General features: G+C 60.5%; 6 protein-coding genes across 6 annotated transcripts; 3 read left to right on the top strand and 3 right to left on the bottom strand.

The window, feature by feature from the left end:
* Window positions 1-613: 613 nt before the first annotated feature.
* BKCO1_3700040 (nuclear segregation protein) lies at window positions 614-2,270 on the bottom strand (the record flags this gene model as incomplete). The annotated part of the gene is made up of 3 exons (XM_020275134.1): window positions 614-844; window positions 903-2,051; window positions 2,139-2,270. The coding sequence occupies 3 exons, from the start codon at window positions 2,268-2,270 to the stop codon at window positions 614-616; spliced, it is 1,512 nt and encodes a 503-aa protein (XP_020128847.1).
* A 2,247-nt stretch (window positions 2,271-4,517) lies between these two features.
* BKCO1_3700039 (uncharacterized protein) lies at window positions 4,518-5,551 on the top strand (the record flags this gene model as incomplete). The annotated part of the gene is made up of 3 exons (XM_020275132.1): window positions 4,518-4,614; window positions 4,666-4,981; window positions 5,032-5,551. 3 exons carry the CDS (start codon window positions 4,518-4,520, stop codon window positions 5,549-5,551), a joined length of 933 nt encoding a protein of 310 aa, XP_020128944.1.
* Window positions 5,552-6,188: 637 nt separating this feature from the next.
* Window positions 6,189-8,519, top strand: BKCO1_3700038 (spindle assembly checkpoint component mad1; the record flags this gene model as incomplete). The annotated part of the gene is made up of 3 exons (XM_020275131.1): window positions 6,189-6,312; window positions 6,382-6,533; window positions 6,615-8,519. The coding sequence occupies 3 exons, from the start codon at window positions 6,189-6,191 to the stop codon at window positions 8,517-8,519; spliced, it is 2,181 nt and encodes a 726-aa protein (XP_020128943.1).
* Window positions 8,520-10,493: 1,974 nt separating this feature from the next.
* Window positions 10,494-13,038, bottom strand: BKCO1_3700037 (dil and ankyrin domain-containing protein; the record flags this gene model as incomplete). The annotated part of the gene is made up of 3 exons (XM_020275130.1): window positions 10,494-12,011; window positions 12,059-12,819; window positions 12,900-13,038. 3 exons carry the CDS (start codon window positions 13,036-13,038, stop codon window positions 10,494-10,496), a joined length of 2,418 nt encoding a protein of 805 aa, XP_020128942.1.
* Window positions 13,039-13,513: 475 nt separating this feature from the next.
* On the top strand, window positions 13,514-20,840 carry BKCO1_3700036 (serine threonine protein kinase; the record flags this gene model as incomplete). Its single annotated transcript, XM_020275129.1, has 5 exons — window positions 13,514-13,621; window positions 13,699-14,514; window positions 14,566-15,387; window positions 15,474-15,949; window positions 15,998-20,840. The coding sequence occupies 5 exons, from the start codon at window positions 13,514-13,516 to the stop codon at window positions 20,838-20,840; spliced, it is 7,065 nt and encodes a 2,354-aa protein (XP_020128941.1).
* Window positions 20,841-22,169: 1,329 nt separating this feature from the next.
* On the bottom strand, window positions 22,170-22,976 carry BKCO1_3700035 (alpha beta; the record flags this gene model as incomplete). The annotated part of the gene is made up of 1 exon (XM_020275128.1): window positions 22,170-22,976. One exon carries the CDS (start codon window positions 22,974-22,976, stop codon window positions 22,170-22,172), a length of 807 nt encoding a protein of 268 aa, XP_020128940.1.
* Between the last annotated feature and the right edge of the window lie 806 nt (window positions 22,977-23,782).

Raw genomic sequence — 23,782 nt, 5'->3', positions numbered from 1 at the left:
TGGGTGGCGGGCGGGTAGGGGGAAGGGACGAACAGGTCTTGCAGCAGAGGTTTGCAGCAGAGGTCTTGCAACGGAGAATTTCGATAACGCCTGGATTATGAAATAGTATAGATGTGAGAAAGACCCTAATTGAATGTTTTGAAAGTGGGTAGTAGAAGCAAGAACCACCGCTGCCGGCGAGTCCTGATGACCGCAAAGGAGCATGCCCCCTGATGGAGGGCGACTTGCCCAAGGAAATTTGCAACGTGAATGGAAAAGCCGGAGCCGCTTTCGTTCGTTCGTTCGTTCATCAATGAAGAAAAAAAAATGTTACAGGTATTGAAGAAAGGCCCCCCGTTTCCCGTTCAGACCCCCCATTCGCCGTACAGGAAAGCATCGCTACTCGAGCTCATGCAAGTGAGAATCTTCCATCAACCCCCGTGCTGGAAACTTTTAAAAAGAGCTTTTTGTAGTGAACAATCGACATCGCCCCACAATCCTTTTCGAACATCCCCCACAAGAGAATTCAGTGATCTACAGAGAAAACAGGCCCACAATTGGTGCAGATCAAAGTCTCCCCATCCTTCGGCCCAGTCAAGCACCACACATGCTTGTCGGGATGACTTGAGGTCGCTTAGGCAGTCGCGGTCTCGTCTTTGTCTTCGATGCTAGCCTGTTCAAGCTCCTTGGCTGCGTCAGTGACAGCGTCCTTCTCCTGGGCAAGCTCCGCATCAGCATCGGCGGAACCGTTGACCTGCTGGTTCTTCGCCGCCGGCTTCTTGGCAGTGTCCTTGGCGCCAGCATCCGCACCCTCGGACTCAGCGGCGTCAAGCTTCTCGATCTCCTTCTTCGCCTTATCAATGTTCTGTGGGGTCTGGTTAGCGACTGATCAGCACAAAGGGGGCGCGAGTTGCAGAATTTACCTCCTGGGTCTTGCGGCCCTGGTCCTTCTTCCAGGTCTCAAGCTTCTCCTTGAGCTTCTCGACCACGCCGGGGATGTCGGATTGGCTAGCGGGTGCCTCGACGTTGATCTGAGACAGCTGCTCGAGGACGCCAATCGAAAGGTTGAAGCCGGAAGAAGCCGGAGCAGACTCCTTGTTCTTCTTGTTCTTTTTGCCCTTCTTGCCGCTGCCACTCCCAGCGAAGTAGTCCTCCTCCTCCTTCTTCACCACCTTCATGCCCTTGAAGGCAGAGTCGTCAGTAGTCCTGCCGGCCTGAGCGAGGAACTTGGAGGTGCCGTTGGTCTCCTTGGCAGGCAGAGCGGAGGGGTCGAAGTAGCGGATGAGACCCTCGGCGGTGATGATCTCCTCGGTGTACGCAGGAGCGCTGGCCTCCTCGAGCTTCGCATCGGCAATCTCGCGACGCTTCTTGGCCTCGTAGGCCTTGCGCTCGGCGTCTTGCCTCTCCCTCCTGACCTTGTACGCCTCTTGCTCGTAGTTGCGGAAAGCGCGCTTCTGTTCAAAGTATTTGTCCTTGAACTCCTTCAGTTCGGTCCACTTGGCCTGTTGCTCGTTGCGAAGCTTGGTGCGCTCGTCACGGAGGGTGTTGAGGCTCTTGTAGGCCTCATCCTGCTCCGCCTTGATGGCATCAAGCTCGGACTGGATGGTAGAGTAACGGTCGCTCATGGCCTTGGCCTCGGGGTCATCCAGGGACTTGCGCAGCTCAGCAATCTTCGCCTTCAGGTCGGCGATGCCCTTCTCGGCCTGGTCAAAGCCGGCGAAGTTCTTCTTCTGCTTGTTCAGGCTGGAGATGTCGGCAAGGGCCTTCTTCTCCTCCACAATCTTCATCGAGCCAGAGTCGACCTGGCTCTGGAGGCGAGCGATCTCGCGGTCGACCTCGTCAGCATTCTTGAAGTTGACACGGCTGCGAGCCGTCTTGTTCTCCTGGATCCTAGACTTCAGTTGCTCATCGAGCTTCCTGATCTGCTCAAAGACGGTGTTGCGCGAGCCCTTGTTGGCCTGCTGCTTCTTGCGGATCTCAGCGAGCTCGGTGCGGAGCTCCTGTTGCTTCTTAGCAGTTGGTGAGTCCTTGTTGTTCGGTGTAGCGAGATCGATCTTCGCATTGAGGGCTTTCTACATGGCCGTGGTGGTCAGCAATGCTCTAGGCACTCGGACTGGGCGCGCCGGGTGCAATTGGCGCAGCCAAGTGCGAAGACGTACGAGCTTTTCTTGAGCAGCAGCATGTTGTTTCTCCTTCTCAGCCAGACCCGTCTTGTAGGCATCCTCACTGGGCTTCTCAGGCTTCACGAACTGCTGCTTCTTAGCAGCAGCGGGAGTGGTAGTGTCGGCCATTGCGACGGCGTAGGATGACAGAAAATCGAATCGAAGAGCCGGAGGGAGGGTGCAGCTGGATGCGACCGGAGGGTGGAGGTAGCGAGGGTGGAGGATCCTCAGTGAGGGTGTCTTGGGGGGCGAAGAAAAGGGCGGAGTGGGATAGTGAAGTAGCGCAGTCTGGCCAGAAGTCAAGTCACGGCAACTTTTCGCCTGTGGCTCAGCGAACCCCGGCACGCCAGGGTCCGCTTCGGGGGCGCAGAGCGCCTAGTGATCCTAACACCCTGCCTGAGCGCCGCCTTGATCGCGAATGTTCTCGCGTGCACGCGCTCCTCACCTTCGCGGTGTTATCCTCGAGCAGCCCGAGTCTGGGTATCGTGGTGTTAGTGACCAGGAGCCCATCGCTTGTGTTGATGCTGCGGGACGCGTCGCACAATGGCGCCTAGGATTTCATAGAACGCAAGCAGAATCCAACCTCCGCGTGCCTCCAAGGACTCAAAACCACTGGTTCCTTGCGCTCAATCATCTGGCCAGAGTGCATGCGCGGTTGGATGGCGTCGTGCTTCGATATCCACGCTAGTGGGCCCCTCAACCCATGCAACCAGCCGGCACTGTCAACGTTCGGTAGCCTGAAGCAACATCACCGGCACAGAACCCGCTCACCGGCACCATGACCACGTTCTGCGGCTCCTTCGCTTCCTTTTCGCCCGCTCACGAGCCTCTGACTTTATTCTAGATGACCTGGAACTCCTTGCGACCGGTGCCGCCCCTGTCTACTCCAAGCGCACCTCCACAGGCCCCATTCCCTGCGGGTAATGCCGTCGCTCACTGCCAGCAGTAGCCCAGTACGTACCAGCCCGTCATCGTCACGCGACTGCGTCTCTCGTAGCTCTGAACATCCCTTGAGCACTACAAAATGCCCGCTCAGCCGTGAGGTTACCCACCGGCGCCCCCAAGCAGGTCGCGCCACCGCTGTTGGGCAAGACAATCCATTGGCTGGAGTGAGAAGCACAATTCGGATACAATACTCCTCAAGGGACGGTGTCCGTCGCTCTACACTACGGAAAGGGTCTCACAAACCCTCGCGACGAAGGCAATGGCCGCGGACTCTCCACTGCAGCTTTGAAGTCCCACTCGCAAGCAACAGACCCAGGTAAGCATGGAAGCAGAACACGCTTGCAGAGACTCAACACTGCTTGGTCGCAAGCATTGGATGCCAGGATCCTAGTAAGTTCAAATGGACCATTGCGCACGTCTTCTGGCGAGGAGAGCGAGCGCAGCGATGCAGCACCTCATCGGCAATTGTCAGTGAAGACAGTCGCCTGTCTGGCTAAGCACGGCGTTCCTGCAGAGCGGAGTGTCTTTGGTGTTTGGCACACTGGCTATGGGAGAGACTGGTGACTCTCGGAAAGACGCTCCTACCCCCTGCCTCACCTTAGTGAAGCTAACTAGACGGGACCGTGGGGAAATTGAGCTGCTATCTTTTCGGCCTTGCGGCAGATGATGCTCTCGCAACCAAAGCCCAGCTGAGAGCACTGAGGAGACTGATCTCCTCAGCTCTTCCAAAGCCGTGACTACTGTTTCCTGACAGCCATGGCGGCCGTGATTTGCAAAAGACTCCCAATGAGGGTTCGTCGTACCGTGACAACGTACTCCATGTCCGCCAGTGCCAGCCGCTGGAGCGCAGAGGGGTGGGGGCTCTTGCCAGGGTGGTGCCGCACGTGCAGAAGCAGCTGCCAAACCTGTAGTATGAGGGCAGGCCGGTGTGGGCTACTGAGCGCATACTCAGGTAGCGGGGGCAGTTGCTGCGAACGCCGCTTCCTCATGGGGACCTCCCATGGGGCATATTAAAATCTTTCCAACTCGCCCACTCCTCTTCCTCCTCTTCTTCCTCCTCGTCACCTCCAACCTCTCCGCCTGGGCAAGCTGTGCACTCGCACGCTTGATTCAAGGCATCGTCTCTCCTCTCTTACCATCGGTTTGCCTTTCGGCACGCACGACCCGCTGCTTCAGCGCATCTACCTCACACCCGCTCACTGAGCCACACAATTCCCAAGTCAGTTGCGCCGTCATCTCACTCAGAAGAGCATCTTGACTTGTTCACGCCGTCACATCGTCGTTAAGCTTCGCATTCTCACAGTGAGTGAACCCAAGCTGCTTGCTGTCACACTTCCGTCATCCTTCCCCTTCGGTGTCTGCGCGCGATGTGTCTGTCTTCTGACCTTACTCCACAGATCTTGTTCCACATCAGCTGCGTCACCTGCCATCATGTCCACAGGTTCACAGCCGCGTTCCTCGGTGTCGTTCTCCGACTCCACTGCCATGAGCCGGCCAGGAGGCACTCCCCATACGCTTCCGACACCAGGTATGTGAGCTTCATTCGCTGACTCATACTGCGCTCTAACACTCGAACCAGAGAGCGAGCGAATGACGGGCATCCAAACGATGCCGTCAGCCGCCATCACTCATGGCGGATTGCCCATCTCGGGCCGAGTACATTCGAGCAACAGGTTTGGGCTCCGTCCACCGCCTCCCAGCCAGAGCGGAAACCACCGCTTCCTGCCACTCTTGGACCTTCCGGCGGTCAATGTCCGTCTGATCGACTCGCCCATCACGGCACCAGAGAATACGCCGGCTCCCAGTGCTGGAGCGTCAGATGGAGCGATTCCGCAGGAACGCCTGCCATCGATAGCCGAAGTGCTCCAGCGGCTGCCGGAGCTGTCTAGCGATGTGTATGTCTCCTGTGAGGCGTCGTGTCTGACCAGCTGCTAACGTACTGTAGGAGTTCTGCCGCGACAACCCTGGCCGAACCTGGCATGCTCGACGAGGAGGAGATCCTTGTTCAGTCCAGCCCGCTTGCCCCCTCCAGCCCCACGTTCAATGGCAGATCTTCGACTCCTCTGACGCAGCACGGAGTACGAGAACATACTGACTGGCAAGAGGATGTTGAGGCGGACCTTGACCGTGCTCTGGCACGACTTGCGAACCTTGCGCGTGATGATCACGAGCAGGACACGAGCTCCTCGGTCGAACAGCACTACACGCGTCGCTTGGATGCGGCGATTGAGCGTCAGCACACGCGATACACGTACCTTCAGGAGGCCAAGTCGACCATCACCACCCTCCTTCTTCACCGTGCCAAGCTCCGCTCTCTTCTGGAGGCCATCGCAACAGAGGTCGCTCACGACAACAAGGGAGTTGTTGATACCGTTACGACGGTCCTAGCTGAGATTGACGACGACGACGAAGTCGATGATGATGATGAAGACGATGATGATGAAGATGATGATGATGAAGAATGAATTCAGGCGGCACGCCGCAGAGAGAGTGTGTTTTCGGGGATACTTGCTGGAAAGGATGGCTGAGGAATATCTCAAATTGAACAGGCGGCACGCCACAGAGAGAGAGTGTTTTCTGGGATACTTGCTGGAAAGGATGACTGAGGAATATCTCAAAGTGAAAGGCTACAATTGCTGATGTTGCTAAACCGAAATGGAAACAAATCAAGCCTGTTCATCCCACGCAGCTCATGTGTGACAGTTTGCTTTGTGGTGATTTGCATAGAGATGGCTTGTTCAGTCCGATGAAGAGAGCGATGAAGATGATGGAGATCAATGAGAATGTTCAATGACTTGGAGGGAACGGAGCGATGGGGGCACGTGAAGGCGCGTGAAGCTCGGGCCTTGCATGGATGAGCGGCCGGGGCGCACTGTCTTCCACGCTGCGTCGCCAACCATTCCGTCGCATTGTTTACCACGCCGACCTGGACCAGAGGGCAACCCTCGTGCCTCTCCCCATCCACCGCCGAATGCTTGCCTGCTCCACCGACCCTCGTTGTCCGCGCAGTTCAACCGCCTCCCCACTGGCCCACGGCGGCAGACCTTCACCTCGGCGAGCTTCGCGCGCAACGAATTGTTTACAAACCGTCGCTCCGTCGCCATGGCTCGCAACACGAACCAACCCACTTTCAACTTCTTCACAGGCGAGACGGGCGAGCCAGAGCCCGCACACGCACCCACACAATCCTTCCGCCAGACGCTGCGGCAATCGGTCGTCAAACCAGGTGAGTCCGGCGCTTTCTCTCAACGCCACGGGGCGACGGCTTCTGGGGAGCTGACTCGGGCGGGGACAGACATTGGCAACGAAGACCTGCGTGCGCAGATCAACACATTGCAGTATGAGCTCGAATCGCTGCGGCAAGAGCGGGAGATGAGCACCCTCAGCCACCAGGCGGAGCTGCGCGATGCCCAGAACAGGGCCGAGGCCGAGTACCAGCGCGCACAGGTTCGTACACACACACACACACACACATAAAGAAAGATGCCGATCATTCACTAACTCGGAGCTTCTTCTTCTACTTTTCAGGCAGCCGAATCGGCGAGCAAGGCAGCAGCGAAAAAGTACGAGGCCCTACAGCGCGAGACGGGCGAGGCGGCATCCCGCAGCACAAACGAGAAGCTAGAGCTAGAGCGCAAAGTGCGGGCGCTACAGGAGCGAGGGGCATCGCTGCAGGAAGAGGCGGACGAGGCAACACACGAGCTGGCGGCGCAGGAGCGGCAGAGCCGGCACCGGTACGACGAGCTGGACGCGCGGCACGGGGCGCTGCAGCGGTCGTTCGACGAGCTGCGGGCCGAGCTCGAGGGCCAGGCGGCGGCGCTGCAGCAGGCCTCGCACAAGCTCGCGCGGCGCGAGGTCGAGGCCGCCGAGGCGGAGAGCGAGCTCATCCGGCTCAGGGCCCAGGCCGGCGACCACGACACGCTGCACGTGGTCAAGCGCGAGCTGTCGGAGCAGATTGCCCACATCCGGAAGCTGGAGGCCGTCAACAGGGAGCAGGCGGCCGAGCTGAAGCGCCTGGGCAGGGTGCAGAAGAGCGTCGAGGTGGTCGAGGAGGAGAAGCGGGCGCTGGAGAACAGGGTGCGCATGATGGAGGACCTGCGCCGCGAGCTGAGCGAGGAGCAGCTCAAGCGCCAGCTGCTGGAGGACGAGAAGAGCGCCTGGACGAACTATCTGGACGGCCAGGCGGCACAGGCCGATGGCGAGGGCGAGCTGCGGTTCGGCACTCCCGAGGACCTGGCCAAGGCCTTCGTCAGGGAGCGGCTGGAGACGGCCACCATGGTCGACCGCCTCGGCGCCGTGCAGGCAGAACTGACGGCCAGAGACGAGACGATCAAGGCGCTGGAGGACGAAAAGGCCAGGGTCCGCGAAGAGCTGGAGAAGCTGAAGAGCGCGGGCGGCGCCTCGGACAGCAAGCTGCGCATGCGGCTCGAACGCCAGCGGGCGCTGGCGGTCAAGGAGGTGGAATACCTCCGCGCGCAGCTCAAGGCCTTTGACGCCGAGGAGAGCGAGTTCCAGCCCGAGACGTTCGACGCCCACAAGACGCAGCGCATCCAGCAGCTGGAGGACGCCGTCGACGGCTACCGCGCCGAGACGCAGGCGCTGCACGCCGAGCTCTCGGCCCTCGAGGAATCCAACACCAAGCAGATCACCATCGTGGGCAGCAAGCGGCCGCGCGACGCCGACGACGACGCCCGCATGGGCGAGCTCCGCCGCAAGAACCGCCAGCTGCAGGACGACCTGGGCCGGCTGCTCACGGAGAAGAAGGTGCTCGAGGCGGAGCGCCGCGCCCACGAGAAGCAGATCCGCGCCCTCAACGAGTCGTCCCGCACCCGCGTCCTCGAGCTGCGCCAGAACCCCACCGCCGACGCCGAGGCCCTCAAGCTCAGCACCGTCCGCACCCTGCGCGAGGAGAACAAGGCCCTGCTGGCACGGCTCGAGGCCGAGGCCAAGCAGCAGCTCGCCGACGATGCCGATGATGCAGTCGTGCCGCGGGCCAGCCTCGAGGCCGCCCGCCTCGAGATGGCCGAGCTGCACCGCGCCATCGCCGACCGCGACAAGAAGACGCTGCGGCTCAAGCAGCTGTGGTCCGCCAAGGCGCTCGAGTTCCGCGAGGCCGTCGCCTCCCTGCTCGGCTGGAAGCTGGACATCATGCCCAACGGCCGCGTCAAGGTCACCTCGCTCTTCTACCCCGGCGGCGGCGGCGGCGACGACGACGGCGGCTGCGAGAACAGCATCGTCTTCGACGGCGAGCGCGGCACCATGAAGGTCAGCGGCGGCGAGAAGAGCGTCTTCGCCAGCGAGATCAGGGGCCAGATCGAGTTTTGGGTCGAGCAGCGGAAGGAGATTCCGTGCTTTTTGGCGCAGTTGACGCTGGATTTTTGGGAGAGCACGACGAGGGCAGTTGGTGGTGGTGGCGGCGGTGGTGGTGCTTGAAGAGCGAGCCGGGCCACCGGTGTGTCTGTTGTTGCTTGGGGCCGGTAATGGGAATGGGATTGGGATTGGGCATAGCAATGGAGTTTGTCGGCGTTTGTTCAACGATGGTGTCGCCAAGAGAATAAAAGGTATGGGTGCAGGCAAGGCAAAATGGGGCGCGATATCCAGGGGGCATGTGGCATTCATTCACTTCACAAAGACACGGCTGCGATGTGAGCGGAGTTGGCATATCACATCGAATAATTACAGGCCGAAGATGGCCTTTTGCACAACTCAATGAAGACTCGTGAATGATTTAATACAAACAATACCGTCTACTACTAACGTACATACGTACGAGAAAAGAAAAAAAGACGTAAAACATCACCAGTCCAATCGTACACGCTCGTAACAGTCATACGTTCCCGGCGCTAGCAGCCAGCTTTTACCTAGCAGCGCCGCCTCCCTCCCATCCTCCCCCCGCCGTGGCCACCCACCACTACTACCGGCGGGCCCCTCCTCCCGTATCCCATCCCGTACCCGCCCCGGGGCCCACACCTTCCTCCTCCGAAAGCCATGGGCGGCGGGCCGCAGGGCCTGGCGGCGTGTCTGGGCGATGTGTGGATTACGTGGACCGGTTGGTGGTGGTGGTGGTACCGGCCATGGGGGCGAGATGGTCCGCAGCCCATTGTTGTTTTTGTTGTGTTCGTGTTGTGGTGTGGTTGGTGGGTCTATTTGAAGGGAGTCGTGTTTCGCGCGTGCGAGTGCTGTGCACGTGTTTGGTGTTTTTGGTTGTGGGGATTTCAGAGAGGGCCGGTAATCAAATGAGTTTTTGCGAGGTGTTCTCCTTCTCTCCCGATGTGGAGGTTTGTTTTTCGACTTTGGTGCTCAATCCGTACAGACAGTGATCGTAAAGGCTCTCGCTTCACGGCGGATTGGTCTGGCAAAGCGATCGATGATGATGATGGTGATGATGGTGATGAGTGTTGATTGTTGCAGTAGTAGTGAATGACTGATGTCCAAACAAGGTGCTTGCTTACGCCCCTCTTATATACGTACCCCATCATGGCGGCCGGCTTCCCATGGCATAGGCATGGGGCCAACTAACTCTCCACGCTGCTTGGCCTCCCTCAGCCCAGCCACATCGAACCAAAGTTCAACCCGCGCCAAAGCCTCGTCACTCTTGTCACCCCACGGCAAGAGGACGAAGGAAGGTACCGCCCGCGCGCCACTTCGGCTATCGGCGCCGCTGGTTGTGCGCCGATGGGCTCGGCGCACGTGGGTGACGTACGTCGATACATACGGCCGAGCCACTCAGCCACTCAGCCACGGACGTACATGCCGTTGCGTCTAACGGTCGGTTCGGTTTGTCCGACGAGCCTAATTGGCGCGCCTTCCGGATGCAGCATCCCTGTATCGCGAAAGGGCCGGACCCTTGTGATCTGCGCGCCCTGCTAGACTAGATCAGGATCATGTCGCGAATTGTAAACCAAACTGCAGAAACCGGTGGACATGGAAACACGACCAGTCACCAGCTTATTTCTCAACTGGGGCAAAAGATATCCCTCTGCATTCCCGCCAGACAGATCAAAGAGGGTTTCTAAGAGTAATGACCGCAGAAAAGGTAGGTATGCGGAAGCCCAGTCGAAGCCGTCAGCCTTGCATGCAACCGAAGAACCATGTTTAGTGATAATAAAAGGAATCAGGCCGAGAAAGAACCAAGCAGTCTTCTCTCTCCGCGAGCAAAGAAAGGAAAGCAATTCCCATGGTGGTAGTCATCTGAACTCCGTTTCCCGATGCAGCAGTAGAATGAGTAAATTCGTCTAATCCTTCCCTTAGCGTTGAGTCTTCCGTTCATTCGTACAGCATCCTACTCGCACACGTCCACGCCAGCCATGAGTCGTCTTAAAGAGAAAGGAAAAAGGAGTTTGGGGGGTCGGGAGTGAAAACTAAGTCTTAGACAGTGGAGAGCATTTCTTTCGTCATTTGCCGCAATCAGGCGCTTTCGCCGTCGTCGCTCCATCTGGCGTCCGCATAGAGATCCTTCTTGTTGCTGCTGAACTCGAGCCTCTCCAGGAACTCGGCCGGCACCGTGGGCAGGTACTTGCGCTCGCGCTCCTTGTCGGTGCCTCCGAAGCCAGCTCCGTACGTCACCAGCATATCGGTCGAAGTGGGCAACGAGAACGGCAGCATCAGGGCCGGGTCCATCAGCAGGTTCTCTGGCGCGTCTTCCTCCTCGTCCTGTGCCATGTACGCAACAGTGGCCAGCGACGGCGCCAGCGACGGCGAAGGCGACGTGGGCCGCTCAATGGTGGGCGAAGTGGGCTGGCCATCCGATGAAGGAATTTGCGCAGGCATCGACTTCCGGCTTTGCTTGGATAGGCGTCGCTCTGCAACCTCCTTCTGCAGGTTGAACAGAAACTTGAGCGCAGGCTTCGGCAGCGTCTTCTCGCCAACCTCGGTCCGGTAGTATCTCACCGAGTGGTTGATCTGCTGCGGGGTGAGACGCGGGAGCTGCTCGAGCGTCGCCTTGAGCGAGTCGAGATCCTCGCCGAGCGACGAGAAGCATTGCAGCCACTGCAGCAGCTGGATGACTGGGTCCAGATGCCTGCGCGCAGCGTCCATTGTGTTCTCGCCAGTGGCAGTGAGACCGCCGCCCTCGTAGTGCTCGGGCTGGCGGTTGTTCTGCCGGGCCCAGTCCTCGAGCGTCGATACATTCATCCGAATCTGCATTGCCTTGGTGCGTGCGAGGTACTTTCTATTAGACATGATGCGGTTGAAGAGCTCGGCGCCGATCCAGTAAAGCAGCTGGGAGAGAACCTGTGCCGTGATGACCGAGTGGATGTCGTAGAGGTCCAGCACAAACAGCGTCGAGGACAGCAGCGAAGTGATGTTTCGCGGGGACACCTGGGCCCTGCGCTTGGGCGAGGGGGGCCTGAAGCGCTTCTCGAACGGCTCCGGGGGCTTCGGCTTGGATTTCGTCTTGAAGATGCGCCACTCTCCGGTGAAACTCACGTCCTCGAAGCCGGGGATGGTCTCGTGGTCCAGCATGGCGGTGTCGAGGACCTTGTCCATGCGGCGCTCGGCATCGCGAATGATCAGCACGAAGATTTCGTTGATGAGCTCGGAAATTTGGCACTGGAACTCGACCGAGGCCTCGACGAGGCCGGCGTCCTTCTTCAGGTAGTAGAGCAGCAGGCTGCAGTTGGACACCCAGAAGGCGAGCATGGTCATGTCCCATTGGTGCTTCTCGACGGCGTCGTTGATCTTGTCCATGGACGTGACCAGCAGCTTCTCCAGCAGATCTTCGCTGGAGTGGTAGTGGGCGTAGCGGGCGCCGAGGAAGATGATGTTTGCGGGGACGGGTTTCTGCGATGGCGAGCGGGTGGGCGTCATGTTGGTGATGACAATGTCCAGGATGCGGTCCAGCTCGTTCTCCTGGAAGACAAACATTTGGTCGTGCAGGCACCGGTCCCACACAAACTCCTGTCCCTCCTCGAAGTCGTCGGGTTCCTAGCCGGGTTAGCAGTGGCTTCCGGCAGCTCGAGAGGAGCACTGACCTCTGGCTGCTCGTCAAGGCCCAGATTGCCCAGATCGACCTCCAGATTGATAGCACTCTCCATCATCATGCGTCGCCGCAGCTCGTTCTCGGCCATTTCTTCCTCGAAGCGGTCCTGGTCGAATCCGGCCGTGTAGAAGTCGTCGCCGCCGGCGACACCGATGTTGCCGATGGTGTAGCCGCTCTCGTGGAGATAGTCCTGGAGTTCGCTGCCGGGGGTCACGAAGTCGAAGGCGGTGCGGCCAGAAGAGGAAGCGGCCTCGGGCTTAGCGCCCTTGTCGAGTAGCAGCTTCGCGATTGCCTTGTGGCGGTTCGTGATTGCCCACATCAACGGCGTCCAGTGGTTGCGGTCCTGGACGTCGACATGGGCGCCGGCGGTCAGCAGGGCGGCGACGACGTCGTCGTGGCCAAAGCAGGCGGCGTAGATGAGCGGCGGGGTGCCGTCGGCGTCCGGGGCGTTGACGTCGACATAGGAAGCGGCGGGGCCGGCGACGAAGCGCTCGACGGTGAGGGTGTCGCCGTTGGAGGCGGCGAGGTTGAGCGAGTTCTGCAGCAGGTCGCGCTTCTCGGGGTCCGACAGCTTGGGGTCCTTGACGACGGCATCCTCCTGGCCCTCGTTCATGCTGTCGTGCTTGAGGCGGGACTGCTGCTCGAGCATCTCGGTGAGGCGGGTGCCGGTGTCGTCGGGGGGCGGGCCGTCGAGCGACAGGTCGAAGTCGAGGGGCTTGGAGGGGAGCGGTGTCGATATGAATTGGGACTGGCCTGCGGAGGGGGCACCTGGTCAGCACGCACGCGGCGGGAGGCAAGCAGGCACGAAGCAGCAGCTAGGGGGACGGACGCACCCTGCCAAGCGTCGTACATCTCGGTCTCGCTGGCGACGGGCGGGGCGGTGCGGCGGTCGTCGAGCGAGCGCGGCAGGTCGGCGGGCAGCTGGCGCGGGGGGTGGGCGTCGGGGCCGCCAGACTCATCGGGCGACGCCATGGTGGTGTTGCATGGGCGTGGGAAGCTTGGGAAGCCAGCGAGGCTTCGGGCGATCGCAGCGCATGCGCGTGGGCCTGAGTAATGTGGCCGGCGCTGGGTGGAGATGGAATGCACGCAGCCGGGCAGATCTCCAGGACTGGCGCAGAGGAGAGCAATGCGGCTCGGGTGACGTTCTCGAGGCGCGCCAAGTGCGATTGGCAGCGCGCTGGCGTGCCATGGTTCTGACCTCTGACTTCTGCGCGCTGCGCTCTGCGCTCAACACCAGGCCACCTCCCGGCCAAGCACCACCGCCCGGCCCCCTCCTCTCGTGCACCCCCGCGTCGCGCCAACCCCAACCGCCCCCAGCTCCGCCCGCCGGCCCATGCCGCTGTGCTGCCCGCCTCGAGCCCTGCGCCAGTCCCGCCCGTCCAGCGTCCAGCGCCCCCGCCGGCCCAGAGCCATGAATTGAGTCGGCTCGCCAGCCCCCGCGTCGACCATGGACGACGACGCCCTGCCGACGAGCCGCCACGCCCGCCAGGCCCTGCTGCGCCTGGCCGAGCTGCCGGGCTACGTGTGGGACACGGAGACGGAGCCCTTCCACAGCGTGAGTCCCGCTCCCCGCCTACGCCTACGCCTACGCCTACGCCCCAAGGGCCTCGCCACTGACGCCTGCGTCCGCAGTCCTACGACAACTGGCACTTCTTCGGCCACCAGCTGCCCGTGAAGCCGCCCGCCCAGCTGCCCAGCCGCTCTCTCACCTCGCACAGCTTCTCGACCGGCTCCGAGCCCAAGCCGGTGCTGCGCTCGCACCGCTCCAGCAACAGCGAGGCAAATGCCGCCTCTTTGACCCAGCCCGCGCCCGCGCCCGCCGCTCCGCCGCCGCCCCAGCCCGGCCGCCGCATTGTCGCCCGCGTGTCCCACCACATCCTGCGCCTGGAGCGCGAGTTTGCCCTGGCCAAGGCCATCGTCGGCGAGTGCGACACGGAATGCAAGCACTTTGTCCGCCCCATCGAGCTGGTGCGCCTGCCCGCCCGCCCCGGCAGCGACACCCTGATCGTGTCCATCTTCGAGTCGCCCGGCGACAACTACATCCGCGACATTGTCGACCTGGGGCCCGCCTTCTACCGCATCGCCAAGTGGCAGGCCCCCCCGGGCAGCAAGACCGGCATGCAGATCCCGCTGCAGCTGTTCATGCGCTTTGCCACGGGCGCCTCCGAGTCGCTGGAGATCCTGCACAACACCAAGAAGCTGGTGCACGGCGAGATCCGCGGCGACGCCTTCCACTTCAACCAGGAGACGGGCGAGGTGCGCATGCTGAACTTTGGCTCCGGCTCCCGGAGCTTCGAGAACGGCCTGACCTCTGCCGGCTGGAGCACCCTCAGCCGCGAGCTGGGCGTCGAGCACAAGCTGCAGTTCATCGCCCCCGAGCAGACGGGCCGCCTGCCTGCTGAGCCCGACACCCGCACCGACATCTACAGCCTCGGCATCCTGTTTTGGGTAAGTGGGCTGGAGAGCCGCCCCCGCGCTGCTGGCTGACGCTGTGACCAGACAATGCTCACCGGCGAGCCCGCCTTTGAGGGCGACAAGCCGCTGGAGATCATGCAGAGCGTGCTGTCGCGCCGCATCCCGCCCGTTTCGTCCAAGCGCATGGACATCCCCGAGGCCTTGTCCCAGGTCGTGGCCAAGATGACGGCCAAGAACATCGAAGAGCGCTACAACTCGGTGTCGGGGCTCAAGTACGACCTGTTTGAGCTGAACCGCATCCTCTGCGACGGCGACGTCGAGCTGCTGAAGACGTTCAAGGTGGCCACCAAGGACGTGTCCAGCTTCTTCAGCCTGCCCTCGCGCCTGATTGGCCGTGACAGGGAGCGCCAGGCCATCCTGGACGTCGTCGACAAGGTGTCCAAGAGCCAGCACCCCTCACTCAAGAAGAGTTTGTATAGTTTTGGCTCCACCTCCGGGTCGTCGCTGAGCTCGCGGCTGGACAATCCTACGCTTGACGAAATCGCTGACGTGCGCTCCGAGAGCACCAGCTCCAGGGGGTCGGACTACCGCAACGACGGACGCACCCCGCGCAACACCTCAGAGGCTTCCGTGTCTCTTGCTGAGCCCTCTGAACACCGGCCCTCGACCGAGAGCCGCCAGTCGTCCGGCTGGAGCAGCGCCGACCGCCGCACCTCGTCGGCCCAGAATGCCTCGTCGTCCAGCGACGACCCCGCCGGCCAGCTCCGCCATCACCACCGCCTGCGCAAGAAGACGCATTGCGAGCTGATCGCCGTGGCAGGCCTGGGCGGCTACGGCAAGTCCAGCCTGATCCAGTCGGTCCAGCCCGTGGTGCGAGGCCGTGGCTTCTACTTTGCAACCACAAAGGCAAGCAATAACAATGCCCGCCCTGACCCTGCCCCTGCCCCGGCCCTGACCCCTGCCCCGGCCTATGGTATACTGACTTGCTGCAGTTCGACCAAGCAAAGCGCGCGCCCTTCGACCCCGTGCTGCGCCTCATGTCGTCGCTCTTCCGCCAGATCTTCTCCGAGTCCAACATCTCGACCGACTTCCACAACCACGTGCGAGCCCACGTGCAGCCCGTGTGGCCCATCCTGCACACCTACCTCGATCTGCCCGAGTGGCTGCTGGGCAACATCGCCAAGGCCACCGCCCCCGACGCGGTGCACCAGCACTCGTCCTTTGCGAGCACCATCACCAGCCGCAATGCGTCGCGGGTGGTGAGCACCTTCATTGACGTGCTGCGCATGCTGGCCCGCCAGCAGTCCATCTGCTTCTGCATCGATGATCTCCAGTTTGCCGACGACGAGAGCCTGGAGCTGATCCAGGCCATTGTCCACCACAGGCTGCCGCTTGTCATGATCCTCACCTACCGCGAGGAGGACAAGCTCACCGCAGGCATCAAGGCCGTGCTCGACAACGCGACCAAGTAAGTGCATGGTCGGTCTCCAACGCCTGCAGCTCTAATCCTCATCAGTATTACAAGGATTGTACTGCAGCCTTTCTCCGAAATTGACACGGCAAACTTTGTCGCCGAGACGCTCCACCGGGACCCCGAGTACTGTCTCCCCCTGGTTGCCACCATCCAAGAGAAGACGGGAGGAAGCCCCTTTTTCGTGCGTGAGATGCTGGATGCCTGCTATCGCAAAAAGTGCCTGTATTACTCCTGGCGAGACTCGGCCTGGCATTTCGATCTCGACAAGGTGTTTGCCGAGTTCAAGTCGACCGCATACGGCTCTCGCATGAACAACGACTTCATTGTGAAGCGCCTGCAGGAGCTGCCCAAGGTCACCCGCTATCTCCTCGTGTGGGCTTCTCTGATTGGGAGCACCTTCTCGTTCAACATTGTCAAACAGCTGATGCAGGGCAAGCATGCTGCCAATGCCGAAGGCCTCCCCATCACCGACGAGGACGCGGTCGATGGCATTGAAGGAGCGATTGCTGCTTATCTCGTCATGTCTGGAGACGACGAGGATCGCTTCCGCTTCGCGCACGACAGGTACATGCAGGCTTCTCAACTGCTCATCGAAATCGAAAAGTTCAACCAGAACGAGATGCACTTTGCAATCTCTAAAACAATGATCGAGCAGGCGTACCAGGACAACACGACAACGAGCTCCAAATCGCTCTTCACAAGGGCACGCCACGTCGCATGCGCTTCGGAGTTGATCAAAGGCCGCGTCGACATTCGTGCGCTGTACAGGAACGCGCTGCAACAAGCGGCGGAAAATGCGTGCGACGCCGGAGCACGCTCCACCGGCCTTTTCTACTACACCCGGTGCTTCAACCTTCTCCAGGACAGCCCGTGGGACGAGTCCATGGAAGACGTCGACTATCGGGAGACGCTGAACATCTACACGCGTTCGGCCGAGTGCTATTGGTACCAGGGCTTCTTCGAACCAGCGCTCGGCCTTTGCCAGACCATTTTTGCCAATGCCAAGTCAGCAGTAGACAAGGCGCCCAGTTGGGTCCTGCAGTCCCGCATCTTTGCCATGCGAGGGGACTCGTTCGCCGCCTTCGAGGCCCTCAAGCAATGCTTGACCGAGCTGGGGCTCCGGGTGGAGGAGAAGTCGTGGGAGGAGTGCGACAAGCAGTTTCAGGTCATGTGCGCCGCTTTGCAGCAGTGCGACAGAATACAGCTTCTCTCAAGACCCTTGACTACGGACCCTAAGCTTCTTGCAATGGGAGCCGTCCTGGTAGAAATGGCGAGTGCTGCCTTCTGGACGGATTCGCGCCTGTTCTACCAGATGAGCATGATCATGGTCGATCTGCACCAGACCCGAGGTAACTTCCCCCAGGCCGCGCTCGGCTACGTCCATCTTGCCAGCATAGCGGCCGGTCGCTTCGGCATGACTAAGTTCGGCATCGAAGTCGGTGAGATCGCCAAAAAGCTCTTCTCCATCTTCCACGAGGACATGTACACAATCGGCCGCGGTGAGACACTGCATGCCTTGTTCATAGGCCACCTGCAGACCCACGTCAGGGACCAGCTTCCCATCCTCGACCGTGCCCTGAGCGCGACAATGATCTCGGCTGATCGCATCCTATCCATTCTGAACATGGGCGTCAACGCCTGCTTCCGAATCTGGTCGGGCCATTCTATCTCCGAGGTCGAGGCATGGATCAACGAGTCCCCCGGCGACTTTGCGAGCTGGGAGGAGGATCTCCGCGGAGGTGTCTTTCTCATTTCGGCCCGCCAGTACGCCCGCGCTCTCCAGGGCAAAACATCGTTCAAGGTTGCCGACAAGGTGCATTGCGATGGCCAGCACAAGACATCCGAATACCTTGCCTTCGTGGAGAAGCGAGCGTCGAACCCTAAGCGGCCCAAGACCATCTACTACAGCTATATGCTGAACAGCTTGTACCGATTCGGCCACATCGAGGCGGCCATAGCCCTGGGCGAGACGCTGCTGCCGATGATGGAGGGCTGCTGGTGCATGCGCATCTACTACTCCAACCTCTTCCATCTCTCGCTTTCCTACATTGCCGCATGTCGGGAGAACCCTGCGCGGCAAGACAAAGAGTCCCTTCTGCAACGTGTTGTGTCGTTTACCGAGAAGATCCGCGTCGCCGCGAACTACAACGACGTCAATTTCCGGCTCTATCTGACCATTCTCGACGCCGAATACCACGACCTTGTGTGCGACTATTCACATGCGTCCAAATGCTATGAACAGTCGCTGGACTTTGCGGATTTAGATGGGTACATGCTCGATCAGGGTCTCGCATACGAGCTTTACGCAGAATTCCTAGTGAGGCGCGGGGCTCGCAGGCCAGCGAAACGCCTTCTCACCGACAGCCTTCGCTGTTACTCCAACACCGGGGCCGTTGGAGTGCTTGAGCATGTGAGCCACAAGTTTGAATGGCTGCTGAACAGCGAAGGCGGGATAGATACCGTTGACGTTGCCTGCCAAACAGACATTGTCGACACGGGCAACACGGCGTACAAACTGGAGAAGCATGCCGGTCAAATCGCACCCGAAACCTCGGCAGACAGGACTGAGGCCTGGCTTGCCCCGACGCCCAACCCGCAAGCAATCAGAAGGGCCGACACGCATGGCGACTTGCCTGGAGGCTTCTCTGCCGTTGGCTTGGACGTGATTGACTTGACGGGGATCCTTGAGTCCAGTCAAGTGCTCGCATCCGAGTTGCAAGTCGACAACCTCTTGGCCAAGATGACCGAAATCATTCTCGAGTCTACCGGTGCCGAGCTCGCAGCCATCGTCACCGAAGACGACAAGCTTGGCTGGAGCATTGCGGCCACCGGCGGGCCCGACGGCGTCACCAAGTACCCGGGTGGCCAGACTCTAGAGTCGGTCGAAGACCAGGTGGCCAGGCAAGTGACTCTCTACGTTCTCCGCTTCAGGGAAACCGTCTTTGTGCAGAACCTGCTCGAGGACGAGCGCTTTTCGAATGTCACCGACGCCTACCGCCGACGAAACCCGGACGGGCGAGCAGTCATCGCCATCCCCATACTGCACGGAGACAACCATCTGCTGGGATCGATATACTGCGAAGGCACCCCCAATCAGTTTTCGGAGCGCAACCTGACTGTCCTGCGTCTGCTGGTCAATTCCGTGTCGGTATCGCTTGCAAACGCCCTGCTGTTCAAGAAGGTGCGCGAAGTCAGCGCCAGCAACGTGGCGATGCTCGAGATGCAGAAGCAGTCGCTCGCTCAAGCGCGGGCTGCGGAGCTCAAGGCAAAGGAAGCCGAGGCGGTGGCCATCCAGAACATGAAGATGAAGGAAGAAGCCGCAAAGGCCAAGTCCCTCTTCCTCGCAAACGTCTCTCACGAGCTCCGCACCCCTCTCAACGGCGTCATCGGCATGAGCGAGCTGCTGAAGGGCAGCAGTCTGAACTCGGAGCAAGAAGGCTACGCCAACAGCATCCGCGTCTGTGCCGACACGCTGCTCTCCGTCATCAACGACCTGCTTGACTTCAGCAAGCTCGATGCCGGAAAGATGAAGCTGATCACAGTGCCCGTGTCTCTCACCGAGACCATCAGCGAAGTGGTGAGGGCTCTGTCGTTCACCAACCTGGAGCGCGGTCTGGAGACGGTTGTTCGCCTTGACATCAACCCCGAGCTCTTCGTGCTGGGAGACCCGGTCAGGCTCCACCAGATCTTCATGAACCTGCTTTCCAACAGTTACAAGTTCACCTCCAAAGGCACGGTTACCGTGGAAGCCAGGACCATCTCTGAGGATGAGCGGTACCTCAACGTCAACTTCAGCGTTTCTGACACAGGCATTGGGATATCAGAAGAGCAGCAGAAGAAACTCTTCTTGCCTTTCTCGCAGGTCGAGGACGCGAGCAACAGGAGCTACCAAGGCACCGGCCTCGGTCTCAGCATCGTCAAGGCCATCATCGAGACGACCATGGGCGGCAAGATCTGGCTGAACAGCACCCCTGGAAACGGAACGACGGTTTCGTTTTCACTCCGGTTCGAGAGGGTATCCAAGAAGGACGCTGTCGATTCGTCCTCGCCTCCGCCGCCAAAGGAAGAGAACGGAGACGAGACGCCGTCGGATGGGATGGGTGTGCCAACTTTCCACAAGAGCCTCCCCAAGCTCCCTCGAGAACAAATCAGGGTGGCCATCGCTGAAGACAACGCCATCAACCAGCGCATTGCCATCTCCTTCGTCAAGAAACTCGGCTTCCGATGCGAAGCGTTCGGTGACGGAAAGAAGACAATCGAGGCGCTGGAGAAGGCTGTGGAAGAGAAGGATCCCTATCATCTCGTCCTCATGGACGTGCAGATGCCCGTGCTGGACGGCTACGACGCAACCAAGGAGATCCGCCAGCATCAGGTGCCGATTGTGCGTGACATCCTCATCATAGCTATGACAGCCAGCGCAATCAGCGGAGACAAAGAAAAGTGCCTGGAGGTTGGCATGAACAACTACCTTGCCAAGCCGGTCCGGGCGGCGACGCTCAAGGCTCTTCTTGAGTCGTACCTTTCGCAGTCGCCCAAGCAGATGCCCAATCTCCAGCAAGAGGCAGCCGAGCTTGCCCAAAGTGTGCTTCAAGAGGCCACAGCGCGATCACAATCGCCACCCAGCGAGAAAAAAAGCCCAGCCCTTACTGGCGATAGCTACCACGCTGCCGAGCAGAACAACACGGCAGAGCTTCAGAGAGCCGAGAACGGGCGAATAGTCTCATCGGCATCTTCCACGACGTCCTCGGCTTCGACTTCTACGATAGTCCAGCGACCCGCGAGCAGCCAGTCCCCGGCCAGGCCTGCCGTGTCTCGCGAACCATTGACTGAGATCCGTCTGTCAGAAGCCAAGCGCAAACAGACGGACGGGGCAACGAAGAGGTAACTCGCGGGCCGAGGCTAATGGCTGTATAGTTGCGACTCTTCCTCCGCACAAGAGCTGATGGAGGGTTTCTTTTTCTCGGCACATGGCCGCATGTAATGACGAAATGGCAGTCAATTGTCTTATGTTTTCCCCGCTACGAAAAACCCCCCCGTTTTCCAGCTTGTATGATCAGTCTTGGGCCGAAACAGCTCATTATCCAAATTTTTCATTTCAACTTCTTGATGGTTCGTCGGTCATATCGGTTGTCGCGGAGTCGTGGATGTTGTTGTTGTTGTTGGTGTTGCTGTTATAAAGGGAAAAGATACCCCCGGAGGAACGAAGCAACGATTGGGCACGAGAAGACTAGGATGGAGGGGAAAACCCCGGCTTATGATACTATACCACACACAGCCTCGAGCCTTCCCTCCTTCCTTCCTTCAGTTTCCTACTTTTTTTTTCCTTCAACTTTATACTCAAGTAGTAGTGGCTGGGAGGGGGAAGGGGGAGCGGGGAGGGCCTTTTTCCATTTTCCTTTTCTTGTGTCTGAGCATTGCGATTCTCCATCCATCTGCATTAGAGAGAGAGCTTGCTTGCTTGCACTGCACATCATCTTTCCAGCATGGCGCATCTGGGCGGAAGCGATTGTCCGCAATGGAACAGCGAGACAAGATACGTTACTTTGGTTTCAAAAGCAAAACGAGCGCGTGGGTGGCTTTTGGTGGCATTTCGGGGAGGGGAAACACACTGGATGGCGCGATTTGGGAAATTGGGTGGTGTGGTTGGTGGGGAGGATGAGGGATGGAGGGGACAAATGATGATCATGATGCCGATAGCAAAGTCGTTCGAGGAGCGCACACGAACAAAACCAAAATGTGTTGTTAGACGTGGGCAGGGGTGGGGAGTGTTCAAATCATGTAAAGGTAAACCGGCTGGCGTAAAGAAGGAGTGCTTTTTAAATCTTCTTTTTTTGTTCATAAAAAAAACCAGATAGTATTTTGTTTCTAATCGTTCTTTTTCTTCCTAATTCTTGCTTTCTCTTTCGCCTCCTCTTGCTGCAGCTCCTCCTATTCTCCCCTCCGTTTTGAGTTACCTTTTTTCTTTTTTTATAATGCACAGTCGACTAGGTCCAACCCCCTCACGGTCAGCATACGTACTTTAGACTAGCCGAATAGTAAGAGGTATCCAGCGAGTTCCGTCCTCTTGGTCCAAAGGCCTCCGATGGCCGGTCTCGACGACAGGCAGACGCTCTTGATACACCCGTCCACCATCGCCCATGGATGGTCGCCCCATCTCCGTACGTACGGCGGCGCGCCGGCTCCACCCACCCATCCATCCATCCACCCATCCACCTCACTGAATCTGGCGATAAAAGTCGACAATCTTCGCGCCCACCGCATCCGGCGCCTCGACGCAATGCCAATGCCCCACGCCGGGCAGCACCTCGAGGCTCTTCTCGGAGGTGCCCAGCTCCTCAAACTGCTTCCTGCACGAGTCCAGCGGGGCCGACTTGTCCTCGGCGCCGGCGACCAGCAGGACGGGCACGCGCACGTCCTCGTACGCGGGGCGCGCCGCGGCCGCGATGACGCGGCAGTTGGAGACGTACCCGCGCGGGTCCTGGGCCAGCAGCAGCTCGCGCACCATGGCGCGGGCGAGGGGCGGCGCCCCGGCGGCGGTGGCGGCCGCGGGGATGGCGTCGGCGAGGGGCTCCATGCCCGCGCGCTCGACCGTGGCGATGCGCTGGTCGAAGACGGCGGCGACGGCCGGGGAGGGGTAGACGGGCCCGATGAGCACGGCGGCGACGACGCGGTCGGCGGAAGAAGTCGCGGCGGCCAGGTGCGCGGCGACCATGCCGCCCATCGAGTGGCCGCCGACGATGGCCTTGGGGACGCCCAGGGCGTCGAGGACGCCGAGCACGTCGGCGGCCAGGCTCGCGACCGACTGCTCGACTTGGGTGTAGGGCGAGCGGCCGGCGCCCGTGGCGTCGAAGGTTATGACGCGCAGGCCGGCGGCGGTCAGGGCGGGGACGATGGGCGCGTAGAAGTTTTGCGAGGAGCCGAGGCCGTGGTGGAGGATGATGGTCTCGCGGGCGGCGGAGCCGTGGGCGGCCGGGTAGTCGGTGTAGTGGAGGCGCTTGTAGCCGATGGTGAGGAAGGGCATGGTGGTGGTGGTGTGATTGATTGGTTTTGATTGCTTTGGGACCTCGTGCTGGTGCTCGTGGACGGCGTGCTGGGGGGCGGATATGCAGCTTCCCCGGGGGGGTGTCTAGGAGGGAGAATTGGCGTGGTGGAGGTGGAGAGAGGGTTGAGGGCTGGGGCGGGACGTCATGGTGTTTTACCCCCGGGCGGTTTGGGGCGGGAGCGGATGCGGGCGAGCCTGGCTGTCGGATGCGGTACCTGTCCAGCTGCTGCTGTCGGATGCCGGATAACGCGTTCCCTCGACGTCGTCTGGTCGTGTCGGCGGCGCGTCGTCTGGTCGTCTGGTCGTCGTCTCGTCGTCTCGCTGTCTCGTCGTCGGCCCTGGGGTTCCTGGGCCGTGGCGTGTCCGCTCGTCGGGGGTGGTGCAGGTGCAGGGCTGCGGGCTGCGGGCTGCGGGTGCATGGGTCAGCAGCCGTCAGCCAGCGGTGCGCGTGCCATGCTGGCGATGGGCAGCCGGGATGGCGCAGGTACTGCGGGCGAGGTGGGCGCGTGAGTGGGCTGGGCGCGGGGACGGCTGGGGGCTGAGGTGCATGAGGAATGGCAGACTGACGCCGCAGCCGTTCAGCCAACGTCGAGGGCAGCCGGGGCGCTGCCGGGGCGCTGCTGGGCCAGGAACGGCGCCGGCATCGCAGCACAGACGCCCAGTGTCACCCACGAGGCGAGCCGCCCCCCGTGGTCACGCACCCTTCACCTCCCGCCACGTCCGCCCTCGACGCCGCCGCTGCAAACCCGCCCATTCGACACGGCTGCCGGCGATCCCCAGTGTCC

This window comes from Diplodia corticola, assembly GCF_001883845.1.
Source record: "Diplodia corticola strain CBS 112549 chromosome Unknown scaffold37, whole genome shotgun sequence".
Classification (NCBI taxonomy): domain Eukaryota; kingdom Fungi; phylum Ascomycota; class Dothideomycetes; order Botryosphaeriales; family Botryosphaeriaceae; genus Diplodia; species Diplodia corticola.
Note: the sequence above shows the minus strand (reverse complement) of the source record. Positions and strands in the feature narration are given on the sequence as shown.